The sequence below is a fragment of the Schistocerca cancellata genome, chromosome 5 (genome assembly GCF_023864275.1).
Source record: "Schistocerca cancellata isolate TAMUIC-IGC-003103 chromosome 5, iqSchCanc2.1, whole genome shotgun sequence".
In the NCBI taxonomy this organism is placed as follows: Eukaryota; Metazoa; Arthropoda; class Insecta; order Orthoptera; family Acrididae; genus Schistocerca; species Schistocerca cancellata.
Genome location: NC_064630.1, coordinates 617249607 through 617263373, shown reverse-complemented (window position 1 = coordinate 617263373; position 13767 = coordinate 617249607). Strand labels below are relative to the sequence as shown.

General features: G+C 42.0%; 1 protein-coding gene across 2 annotated transcripts in view; it reads right to left on the bottom strand.

Annotated features, from left to right (window-relative positions):
• The window catches only part of LOC126189012 (uncharacterized), a 118660-nt gene that overhangs the window by 67391 nt on the left and 37502 nt on the right, over nucleotides 1–13767 (bottom strand). The window contains exon 1 of one of the 2 annotated variants that reach the window (XM_049930826.1): nucleotides 6619–6640. The exons of the other annotated variant lie outside the window; for it this stretch is intronic. Within the exon in view, the coding sequence (XP_049786783.1) occupies nucleotides 6619–6633 (15 nt within the window). The 5' untranslated portion in view covers nucleotides 6634–6640. Of the gene's footprint in view, nucleotides 1–6618; nucleotides 6641–13767 lie in introns of those variants that run through there. 2 annotated transcript variants of the gene reach the window in all.

Here is a 13767-nt window from a genome sequence, read left to right as displayed (position 1 = left end):
ACATCCCAGTTCACCATTGGCTTTTATTCTTGACTTTCTGAAGACATCGAACCAAAACCATCTGCCGGCTTCAACGTTCCTTGCTTGTGTGAGCACTGGCAGCGTGCAGGGTGTTCTCCTGCAGACACACTACATTCGGATATGTATATGGAACTGACTCCATATTGTAAACAGGTAAGGGCCCCAACCTAAACGATGCTATGCAAGTAACTGAAACTGGCTTCAGGACTGACTGATTTTCAGTTACATACTCTTTTCAAAACGCACGTAGTTAAACACTGTTTACCAACTATGAACATGTCAGTTGTAATGTAGTTTTCCTAGTGACACCACGTGGAGCGACACAGAGCATATCAATCGTGAATTTCTGGAAGTGTTTATTCCAACACAGGAAATTCAGCCCTTATGACGGTGCACTGAATATGAAGTCTATAATTTCGAAGCAAACAGATACATGGTGTATTACCAAACCTAAACAAAAGCTACTCAGCAGACGGCAGACACACTTGTCGTTCACAGAATGAAATTTTCGCTCTGTAACGGAGTGTGTGCTGATATGGAACTAACTAGCAGATTAAAGCTGTGGGCCAGACCGAGAGTCGAACGCGATACCTTTACCTTTAACAGGCAAGGGCTCTACCAACTGAGCTACCCAAGCACGACTCAGGACCCGTCCTCACAGCTCCAATTCCGTCAATACGTCTCCTACCTTCTTAACTTCACAGAAGCTCTCCGGCGAACCTTACGGAACTAGCACCCATGGAAGAAGGCATACTGCGGAGACATGGCTTAGTCACAGCATGGGGATGATTTCAGAATGGAAATAGCTGGAAGTTCGTAGCATGTTCAATGTATCTCCCTGTATAACGGTAAGACAGAGATTTCGAAACCACATTTCAAACTGCAAAACATCTGACCATGCTTTACAGGTTGCGAAATGAACTTTGAAACTGAAGAAATTGTTGAATAGGAAGCTAAGGAGAGGGGCCCTGTACGTCAAAGCAACCGGGTGCTAATGACATTTCCAAAGAAAGTATTAGGAAACAACTGACTGCAACTTTGGAAAGGAATACAGGGGACGACGAATGAGTAGCTTTGAGCTACGGGTAGTGAAGAGAGTAGAGAAGCAACTTTATAGAGAGACAAGATCCAGCAGAAATCGTGTGATAACACACAAGACAATTAATTTAATTGACGAAAGAAGGAAATGTAAAAACCTATCAAGTAAAGCTGGCAAAAGGGAATACAAACGTTTAAATGTGAGACTCGAATTGCAAAGCTGTACAGCAGGAATAGGTAGAAGAAAGTGAATGTCTTTGGGAAAGGTGGATGGAGCCTATAGGAAAATACAAGATATCTTTAGAGGAAGGGCCGACCGGTGTGGCCGTGCGTTTCTAGGCGCTTCAGTCTGGAACCGCGTGACCGCTACGGTCGCAGGTTCGCATCCTGCCTCGGGCATGGATGTGTGTGATGTCCTTAGGTTAGTTAGGTTTAAGTAGTTCTAAGTTCTAGGGGACTGATGACCACAGATGTTAAGTCCCATAGTGCTCAGAGCCATTTAGAGGAAGGAGAAGCAGCTGTACCATCGCCGGTATTAAGGAGTTCAGATGGCACCCCAGTATCAAGTAGATAACATACGACTGAAAGGTGGAAAGAATATGTAGAAGGATTATACATATGAAATGAAGATGAAGGCACTATTATGGATAGGGTAGAGGAAATAGTGAAAAGGAGGCGGGAGATGTGGTAGTGGGAGAAGGATTTGAAAGAGCGCTGAGAGGCCAAAGTCATAAAACGTCTCATGGAGTGGACGACATTCTGTTAGAATTATCGGGAAAGATTTCAGTGAACAAAAACAGGAAGTATCTTACATCATGAATAATCCAGTGACAGATCGCTAAGTGCGCCACTGGTCTCCGGCTGAAATTCTTGTTGTGCGCGATGTCTCCAACAAGTTTCAGATAAGGTGTTTTCCTGTGTAACTTACAAAATAATAATCTCGATTAGTTGTTTGAAGTTGGTTAGATTGTAGAATGTATCCTTACACTAATGTACGTAGGACAAGTCGGAAGGCATGCATAGACAAGGTCCTGTCAGCCACGTGGAATAATCAACCCCAGGTTTCTTCGGAAAGCACATCGAGGAAACTTGTCGCTCCTGACACAAGCAGTTTTGCATCTCGTCCGTCGGTTATTTAGAAGGAGTAGTGAGTTATACATTAAGGAAAATAGGCAATCGTGTGGCCATCTCAGTTAAATGAAAATTTCAACATCAGAGCATACTTCTGAACAGCAATTATGTACAGCATATTGCGTCCAATCTTAAAACTTTGAACTTTTCCTGCTCGATAACTTACATTGATAGAAATTGGAATTAAGTTGGTCGTGCGGTTCTAGGCGCTACAGTCTGGAGCCGGGCGACCTCTCCGGTCGCAGGTTCGAATCCTGCCTCGGGCATGGATGTGTGTGATGTCCTTAGGTTAGTTAGGTTTAATTAGTTATAAGTTCTAGGCGACTGATGACCTCAGCAGTTAAGTCGCATAGTGCTCAGAGCCATTTGGAATTAAGTTAATGTGTATGCGTTCTCAAAACACCAACTGCATTTTGGAATATAGTAATGTTCTATTTTTAAAAAAATTAGAGTTCATTGCTGTAGCTCCCTAGAAAATAACTATATAAACTACGTTTTAACTCTGCAGACTGAGTAATCACTTAACCTTTATCTATCTAAATAAATATTCCTTTCATTTAGTATTTTGTAAGTTACAGAGGAAAACGCCTTATCCGAAACATTTTGTTAATGATCAAGGAAAACCATATCAGCTGTATTTTAACACACTTATTGTGTCATGACCAAAGGAAATAAAGCAGGAAGATTGTATTTAACGTCCCGTCGACATCGAGGTCATTAGAGACGGAGCACAAGCATGGTTGGATTGAATCAAGGAGCAGAAAGAAATTGGCTGTGCCCTTTCAAAAGATCCATCTCGGCATTTGCCTGGAGCGAATAAGAGAAATCACGGAAAACCTAAATCTGGATGGCTGGACACAAGCTTGAACGTACTCTTTCCACACGCGAGTGCAATGTGCTAATCATTCCGCAACCTCGCTCGAAACGTCTTGTGACTCGTTTCGTTTCTCCGAACATCTTCAGGTTGCCGGGTGGTGCTGAAGTCAAGATATAGGTTGCCTGCAATATTAAAGACAACATCCAAGACCACTGACCGTAAACATAATCAAACATATTCTACGCACTCTGCATTTGTGGTTCCAGACTTTTATTCACCAAGGCAATAATGAGGTATGAAGATGCTACAAAATATCATGCGCTCTATCCACTCCCACCCTCTCTCTCTCTCTCTCTCTCTCTCTCTCTCTCTCTCTCTCTCCCTGTCTACTACACATTCAGACACACACACACATTGGACTTCATAGCAAAGCTGTAGTAGTCCATTATCAGACTACTGAGACAATCGAAGTTCTTCCCATTGATACACCAATGCGTAAAAGTCATATCTAAAAATGTATTCACTATCTGTTCCAAACAAACATCCAGAAAAAGCTAACAAAACTCTAAGCTGTTAACTGTCTTTCTCAGCTCTGCAACAGCATTTTTTCCCGTAATGACACAAAAGATTTCGATCCTAAGCATTGACAAAATGTCTTTCTTATTCTCCGCAAATTGTGGTTTGTGTCATTAGTAATACTTTCACTGATGTGGAGATACGTTTTAGTGCACTTACATTTTTCGGTAGCTGATGATACTTTACTCCCAAATGACATGCGTCGCGAATCAGCGTCATACCAAAGCTATTCTAACGATAATGATGATATTTGGTTTGTGGGGCGCTCAACTGCGTGGTCATTAGCTCCCGTAAAAACTTCCAATTTTGACACAGTTCTATTTTTACACAGTCCAATATTACCACTGCATGAATGATGATGATGATGATAATGAAATGATGTGGACAACACAAAGACCCTGTCCCCGTGCAGGGAAAATCACCAACTAGGCCGGGAATCGAACCCGGGACTCCGTGATCCAGAGGCTGCAACGCTAGCCACTAGACCACGAGCTGCGGACCAAGCTACTCTAATGAATGGAAGGTTAATTGTATTTGAGTGCCAGTGGCGGTAGGTACGGATTCTACACGATGCTACTAACGCCTGTGATACATGTTACCCTCTCCCGCTTGTTTTGGGTACTCGTAGAGCGACTTGCTGTTCGCACCATTGTTCGCTACACACTCACACACACATACACACACACACACACACACACAGACACACACACACACACACACACACACACACACACACCACACACACAAACACACACAGACACAAATATGTTATCGCCATTATTTGGGCAATTACAGCTAGATAAAAAGGTAAGTTCATTTCTGAAAAGTGTTTGTGACAAGACGTAAATCACATTTTGATGTAACAAACTAGTTGCACGTGCAAGTACAGGGTGTTTCAAAAATGACCGGTATATTTGAAACGGCAATAAAAACTAAACGAGCAGCGATAGAAATACACCGTTTGTTGCAATATGCTTGGGACAACAGTACATTTTCAGGCGGACAAACTTTCGAAATTACAGTAGTTACAATTTTCAACAACAGATGGCGCTGCGGTCTGGGAAACTCTATAGTACGATATTTTCCACATATCCACCATGCGTAGCAATAATATGGCGTAGTCTCTGAATGAAATTACCCGAAACCTTTGACAATCTGGACATTCTTCATGAATTTGTGGCGGTACAAACTGCCTTAGACGACACTGCGAACACCTCGTGGTTTATGCAAGATTGTGCCCGGCCACATCGCACGGCCGACGTCTTTAATTTCCTGAATGAATATTTCGATGATCGTGTGATTGCTTTGGGCTATCCGAAACATACAGGAGGCGGCGTGGATTGGCCTCCCTATTCGCCAGACATGAACCCCTGTGACTTCTTTCTGTGGGGACACTTGAAAGACCGGGTGTACGCCAGAATCCAGAAAAAATTGAACAGCTGAAGCAGTACATCTCATCTGCATGTGAAGCCATTCCGCCAGACACGTTGTCAAAGGTTTCGGGTAATTTCATTCAGAGACTACGCCATATTATTGCTACGCATGGTGGATATGTGGAAAATATCGTACTATAGAGTTTCCCAGACCGCAGCGCCATCTGTTGTTGAAAATTGTAACTACTGTAATTTCGAAAGTTTGTCTGCCTGAAAATGTACTGTTGTCCCAAGCATATTGCAACAAACGGTGTATTTCTATCGCTGCTCGTTTAGTTTTTATTGCCATTTCAAATATACCGGTCAGTTTTGAAACACCCTGTAGATAGGAAAAACTGTTTGTTTAAAACATGCACCACTGGGTGTTTATGTGCCTCCGTCGGCGCGTGAAAGAGATGAAATCATGAGAAGTGTAATCAAATATCTTGGTTTATTCGTAGCACCACATACTTCAATTTATTACAAGTTTCCAATAACTGGTATGAACATGCAACCTCACCATTCTTTTGACTGATTACTTTTCATTTTTTATGCGAGTTGCAAATTCTAATGAACGGCTATTACTCAGAAAATTTTATTTTTGTAGCGACGGATCCCCGAATTTTATGCTCCACGTAATGGAAATGGAAATTTTAAAGCTAAGTGCCACATACGGAGAGGGACTGTAAGAATTCCAATATTAACCGTAATAAAAACAGTTGTCTGCTATAATTAAAATTCGGAATAGCAGTGCCACTGCGCAAGTAGAGATAAGACATGACACATAAGGAGAGATAGGCATTCAGCAGTACAGAAGCAGAACTACTACGCGAGAAGCATCAGCGCCCAACAAGACTGGTTCCGTACAAACTAGTGCAGTACGTCATTGGCCTCACATTACCACCACAAGACCAAATTGTAAAAGACAGACAATATTCGTATGCAGGAAGTATAACTAAGGTTCGTCTGTGTCTAAACAAGAGAATAAACTGATTCCAAGAATTCGACGAATACGGTTATGTTTTTTTAATATACAGTAATTTGAAATGCCAGCTTGTATCATAATTTTTAATCGTGTAAATCGTATCACTGTATCTTAAAAATGTTAAATAATTTCTTTTTACCAATGGAATGCTGTTAGCGTTTAATTTCTCAAATTCCTCCGGTTGCAAATATACGAAATACCCAATTACTCGCGACAGGTATAACGTATGTCAGATTTGGCTTTATGTACCCTATAACAATGACCTACTGGTTACAGAATATGATTTGTCTTCTTGCAAGTAGAAATTTTGTCAGTGTATTAAGAGGATAAATCTTTCTTGTTGTAAGATATGACGTGGTTTAGAACTAACTATTTTGAGTTGATGATCAATAGCTATGTAGCAACAGACGCTCCAAACTATACTTAAAAATAGGTTCATCATAATGAAACGATAGTTTTAACGCTCTTGAAATGGTCAGATGGTGACAATTTCATCTCTCGAGGAGGAAAGCCATATTAGATTCGTCTCCACTAGCGCCTGTACACAACGATCAGTAAGGAACTCCAGATGAAGTGTTGACAATCACGGCAACGGAAGCTTATTCGAATATGATTGGCGAAGACATGGAGGCACTCACCAGCAGTTTAGCCATGGCGTGGTCTGCAGCTGGCAGCACCGTGTGGCGACTGGCAGCCGAACGTGGCTTATATACAGTATCGTAACCTTGTTGGCTGTTTAGTAAATATTAGTTTTCCAAACACTGTACGGGGAAGACTGTTTTCGCGTCTTCAACGGGAATTTCCTGGCCATCGTGGTTTCGGGAGACAGCAGGTGTCAAAGAAGAGTTTCATTGTCTCCTGGAAAAGCAGCCATTGACACTGACGCGTCCGGTATGCGCTATTGTGAGCCAATTCCTTCAGGCTAGCGGACACTGAAATTTGTGATCTGGAAGATAAAACATCGTCTCTAACACATTACGTGTGGATAAATTATAAATGAAATATTTAATTTGGCTACATCAACTAGAGCAGATGGTATTAAAATTCCAGTTGTACAAGTATTGTGTGAAGTTTGTGACGGGGCTCAATCAGTTAGGGAAAGTGAATGGTGTTACACATTCAAAACATCATCTCCATTATGAACAAGGCAAAAAATAACATATGGATTTATTGAATGGAGATCGCAAGAGATTAAATCCGCCGCGTATGCAGACAGATTTTCGTTCTTCTTTTACAGTCTGTTAAGTATGAGCGTGGTCCCCATTACACACAGATGGTAAAAGATATGGCCTTAGTTCTTTCCCAGCCAAACTGAGGGAACTATTGTCTTTGATATCCATAGAAACATTAGGTTACTTTTAATTCTTGGCTGAGGCACACGAATAGATACGAGTACAGCATACGCGTAGCTTTTTGGGGTTGTCACACCAAACATCCGATAATAAGTAACGCCGCGACGTCTAAATGTACCGGGAAATCAAATTCATTTTTAAAAAAGAGGGTAACGCGCTATAAATTGGTTTAAAACGTGGCTCAGTCAGTGAAGTGAATCCAAATACGGAAAAAAGATTTTAATTTTTTTTTGGGCAACCCATTCGTAACATTGCGTCATGTGAAAGCAAAACTCACTTTGAAAACGCTGTCAACACAGATTTGACGCTTTGGAGGTCTCTTCCAGGTGAATAAGCGAAAAACTTGGTTTCAAGCATGTCTCGGAGATTCCAAACAATTATTGACGCTGCACTTGACTGGACATATTATTAATTGTAATTGTATCTTTCTTTCGTTCATATATAATGTATGTAAAAGATTTATAAAATTTATTTTGTTGTCAAATATACACATCAAAAAAAGTTATGCATCCCTCGGTTCCAAGAGTTCTGGAACCTGTACAGAAAATTTCAACACAGACCAACATAAACATCATTTTTATTGCTCATGAAAACCACACATGGCATGTTGTACCACCAAACAGCGAGACCTTCAGAGGTGGCTGTCCAGACTGCTGTACACACCGGTACCTCTAGTACCCAGCAGCACGTCCTCTTGCATTGATGCATGGCTGTATTCGTCGTTGCATACTATCCACAAGTTCATCAAGGCACTGTTGGTCCACATTGTCCCACTCCTCAAAAGCGATTCGGCATAGATCCCTCAGAGTGATTGGTGGGTCACGTCGTACATAAACAGCCCTCTTCAGTCTATCCTAGGCATGTCCGATAGGATTCATGTCTGGAGAACATGCTGGCCACTCTAGTCGAGCGATGTCGTTATCCTGAAGGAACTCATTCAAAAGATGTGCACAATGGGGCCGCGAATTGTAGTCCATGAAGACGAATGCCTTGCCAATTGCTGCCGATATTGTTGCACTATAGGTCGGAGGATGGCATTCACTCATCGTACAGCCGTTACGGCGCCTTCCATGACCATCAGGGGCGCACGTCGTCCCCACATAATGCCACCCCAAAGCAGCAGGGAGCCCCCACCTTGCTGCATTCGCTGGTCAGTATGTCTAAGGCGATCATCCTGACCGGGTTGCCTGAAAACACGTTTCTGACGATTGTCTGGTTGAAGATATATGCGACACTCATCGGTGAAGAGAATGTGATGCCAATCCTGAGCGGTCCATTCGGCATGTTGTTGGGCCCATTTGTACCGCGCTACATGGTGTCGTGGTTGCAAAGATGGACCTCGCCATGGACGTCGGGAATGAAGTAGCGCATGGTACAGCCTATTGTGCACACTTTGAGTCGTAACACGACATTCTGTGGCTGCACGAAATGCATTATTCAACATGGTGGCGTTGCTGTCTGGGTTCATCCGAGCCATTATTCGTAGTAGCCCTTGGGTGGCCTGAGCGAGGCATGTGATCCACAGTTCCTGTATCTCGTCCATGTCCGAACAACATCCCTTTGGTTCACTCCCAGACGCCTGGACATTTCCCTTATTGAGAGCCCTTCCTGGTACAAAGTAACAATGCGGACTCGATCGAACCGGTATTGACCGTCTAGACATGGTTGAACTACAGACAACACGAGTTGTGTACCTCCTTCCTGGTGGAATGACTGGAACTAATAGGCTGACTGACGCCCTCCGTCTACTGGGCGCTGCTCATGCACGATTGTTTACATCTTTGGGCGGATTTAGTGACATCTCTGAACAGTCAAAGGGACTGTGCCTGTCGTCAGGATTTCTGGGAACCGGGGTGATGCTAAACTTTTGTTGATGTGTGTATAATTTTTTACTGTTTAACCCGGCCACGATTTTACTTGACAAACTGTACATTAACATCAATCTCTATCTTTGCATGAGTGTTGTATTTTTATGTGTAACCGTTTATTGTATCTCTGATAATATAAGGCGGTGTCGTTTTGATGGATAGGGACAAAATTTGGTGCCCAAACAATTAGCGATTAGGTGACAAGAAGGCTACCGAACTAGCATCTCCATCCAAACTCCGATCATTGTCAACAGCGACACATGACTCCAATAGAAACGCCCCTGCAGCGAAATTTAGATGCGAATCCAGAAAAATGGTTGACAGGAGCGGCACATTTACTCGTATATCTGCCGCATTTCGGAAAAGACGACAGTCTGTTCCATCATCAGTACTTCCTAAATTCTTATAAGTTTTATTGTCATTTACACCTTTCTTGGAGAACATGCTGTTATACATATGACATCATATGTATACCTTATACGATAGGAGTATAGTGTGCTACCAGACAAATGTTCCACACTTGATATCTACTTTTGATGCGGCGTTGACTATGGGCAACCGGATATAATGGTAATACTCTGTTCTAGTATTACTGCAAGTAAATTGACAATGGCATTATTTAACCCATTTTACTTAGGATGATTTTCATTAAATTTGGATTAGATAAAAATGGATGCTTTTTCTACGTTTATTTTTATTTTAGTTGTCTTTTATTTATTATTTTTATTTATTATTATGTTTCATTTATTATGTATAGATAAGATAGCACGCATGACACCTGAGATTTCAGCATTCACAGTTATTTACAGGTCTTTTACAGTAGTCAAGGGCCTCAGATCAGTTAGCTACTTCTGATCCTTGGAGGTATCCGCGTATTTACAGATGTTATTACTTTTTATTTAACTTGCGGGCGACCTACACCATGTGGGTTCCTTGCTGCCTTTTTACTTATATTACACCGTTTAGATATGTTTTTATATATCATGTTTGTTGTACAGCACTGCATATGTTCAGTTGCATCCTGTCTGATATTTCCCCCTTTTCAAAATTTACATATGTTTGAGACTATGTTGTTTTACACTGTCACGGGTTTAAAATAAGCCAGTAATTGCCTTATAAGATTCTAGCTTTTTCACACAAGGTAATTACCATACGTATGATTATTGTGAAACATTTTCCTACTGCGTGTTTTTATGTTTGTGCACTTTTATCCATTTTATGATTCAAGGTTCTGTAAATAATTATATGTTTTGAAACCTTTCCATGTATTGATGTGTACATGCATAGGGTGATTTTGAAGTAGTGTGGTATCGTACATTTTACATCAATTAAATTGTTATAGCAGGTGTTGTACCCATATAAGTACAAGTTTGATAAACAAGACCTGAAGACAACGCAAATGCAGCGTCGAAAATAGTCGTCCGAATAATAAATACATTGAAAATACGTCTTTGGTGTTCAGCTTCCATTACTTACATTGTCAGCCTCAGTTCGACGTCCACAATACGCAGTACACAAGTACTTGGGTCTACCACTGCAGTACTAGGATCTATTAGAGACATTCAGTTTCGGAAACGGATAGTGGAAGAGGAACTTTAATACTGACTATAATGTTTAAAGGAAAAGTGTTCCTTATTTTCGAATTGAATTAAGGTGCACAAAAGAAATGTTTCCCTCGATAGGGTTGAGTACACAATCTGGAGCTTCCAGACAGATTATAAAATGAACTGATCTCTATGAGAACCCCCCATGCTAGCTTAGGTATCCAAGAAGGCCTCGCCTAAAGCGTTTGGATAGCAGAAAAGTACTGTCAAAGTATAGGTACGTAGGTACGTTAATTCTAGTTGTGAGAGGTGCCCAAATGCGATACCGTAGCTTACTCAGGGCTGCCGACCAAAAAGGAAGGTCCAAACTTGTATCTCAGCCCCGAACTTACATTGTCTTAGAGTTGACTTTTAGTACATTCATGTATAAATTACATCTAACGACACGGGGCACGAAACTTCAGTTTTCAGTTGAAAAAAGAAAAAAAACGCATTGTTTGTAGGGAACATTTTTTTCTGAAAAACCACTGGTTTTTCGCCAGGGGGCACTTCATTGTAACTTTCGCAGCTTACCATTATCTCGAGAGTGAAGTGAGATCGGGAAAAACCTCCAGTGAAAGTCTCGTACGGTTTATGAAATCCGTCGACTGGTGAAATTCTCGTGGACTAGGAATGGCCTTGAAATTCTTCAGTAGGAGTTAACCTAAAGCAAATACCATAGGCATTAACAGAACCCAATGTGCACCACTTGGAGGGCGCAGAATTAGGACCAGCATTGTGCTTTTGCCGACACAATCAGAGAAGAGACGGGTGGAGCTTTGAGGATAATTAATAAGTGTCACCGTCGGGGAATTTGGCATCATGACTGCGGTTCAGAGAAATTTTACCTTTGGAGACACTGAAAATTTCTCGGCTGTGCTCACTTAGAACGATTCTTGACTGGCTTGGCTCATAAATTTTTCTCTTATGAACTTTGTGCTAAGGGATTTAGAAAAATTCCACCTCTACAAACTCTGATGAATTTCGTCTCGTGGGACTCACAACAATCTCGTCTCTCGAGACACTAATGAGTTCCTGCGAAGTGAAATTTTTCCAAATTCGTACAAGCAAAATTATTCTCAACGAACATTTGGACCCTACAAGAGAAAAATTTATCTGAGTCACCTTGTCTCGCAATCAACTTTTCGGACCCGTCTTCCGTTTCTGCTTCTCTCCATATTTGAAAAGGACGGATTAAAGTGGGGTATTTCTTTATTTTATTTTTAAAGTCTGTATCGAGATATGTAAATTTGCCCTCTTGAAAGACACATTTTCTGAAAGAGTGGACTTGAATACCGTATGTTTTGGCTTCACGTTGTGACGTAAACAACAGCGAGCATGTGTAAACAAATGGGTCACGTCCACTGTAATAAGTCAGTTGTCCTGCAACAAGCTTGCTGGATGTTTCGTTAAGGAAAAACCTAAGAAAACCAATAATAGTAAAAGTGAACAGTGTAATTCATTTTCCGACTATAATCTGCCCGAAATGGCTGATTACACGCCGTTACGAATAGTGAGCCGACAGGGGTGGCCGAGCGGTTCTGGGCGCTACAGTCTGGAACCGCGCGACCGCTACGGTCGCAGGTTCGAATCCTGCCTCGGGCATGGCTGTGTGTGATGTCCTTAGGTTAGTTAGGTTTAAGTAGTTCTGAGTCCTAGGGAACTGATGATCTCAGACGTTTAGTCCCATAGGGTTCAGAGCCATTTGAACCTTTTGAACAGATAGTGAGAATTATAAAAATTGTTGGCGAGTGTCGCGATTATTATGCAACCACGCAAAGATTATATGCCGAAAGGTATCCCGATGCCCGTCATTCCACGAAGGTTACAATTAGGTAAGACGAGTTGAACGACAGACTTTGAAAAGGGACGGACGAAAGACGGGCCCAAGAGAGTCGATTGCGCTGGGAGTTCGTGCTATCGTCACTGAAGATCGACAGCTTTCGACTCGTCAGATTCAGAGAATGCATGGCGTGCCTCGATCAACGGTATCTCGTGTTTCAAGTTATTTTAAATTCCACCCACATATCACGCAAGCAATTGAGCATGGGGATCCTGAGGGACACCTGGCATTTTGTAGATGGGTCGATAAGCAAATACTTTGTGATCCCTTTCTCTTCGCACCCATTCTCTTTACAGACGAGGCGAACTTCGACAATATGAGAGGAGACAATCTCCATAACGCACAGTACTGGGCGGAAGCAATTCCGCGCTGGCTACGAGATCACCTTACACAGAGACTGTGATCAATCACTGTCTGGGCGGTCATTGTTGGAGACTACGTGATACGTCCTGTTTTTTATGGTGTAACGTCGAACGGCTTGCGCCATTTTCATATGCTCCGGAATCTGGTGCTTTCTTTACTAATTTCTTCCTAGTCATACGAGCACGTATGTGGTTTCAATGTGACTGCGCCCCTGCACATCAGCCCTTACCTATCAGAAGGTACTTTACTACAACTTACCCGAATCGATGGTTGGTATCGGTAGCGCAGTTCGTGAATTCCCGCCAAGATCGCCAGACTTAATACCATTCGACTTCTTGTTATGGGGAGCTTTGGAACAGAAGGTATACTCCACTCCCCCGACGACGCCAGAAGAAGAAGATACGAGAGAAATGATTGTGGTGGTTTTCCAGGCAATCACCCATCAAACATTGAATGATGTCGAGACCAGTTTCCGACAGAGAGTGCAAATGTGCATTAGGCAAAATGGGCAGATGATCGAGCATCTGAGATCCTAAATTTCCAGTGAAAACCATGTTAATCAGCCCTTTCCAGGCCTAACAGTGTACGAAGTCTGCTGGGCAACCTCCACATGGTGCTCACTGTGTTCCGCTAATTCCGACGATATTTGCTTCCTGGTCAGTCACTATTGAAGAATTTCAAGGCCATTTCAAAGTAACGAAAATTTCACCAGTGGAAGAAGTTCAGAAACCATACAAGTTTTCACTGAAAATTTATCCCGCTCTCGCTTCGTTCTCGA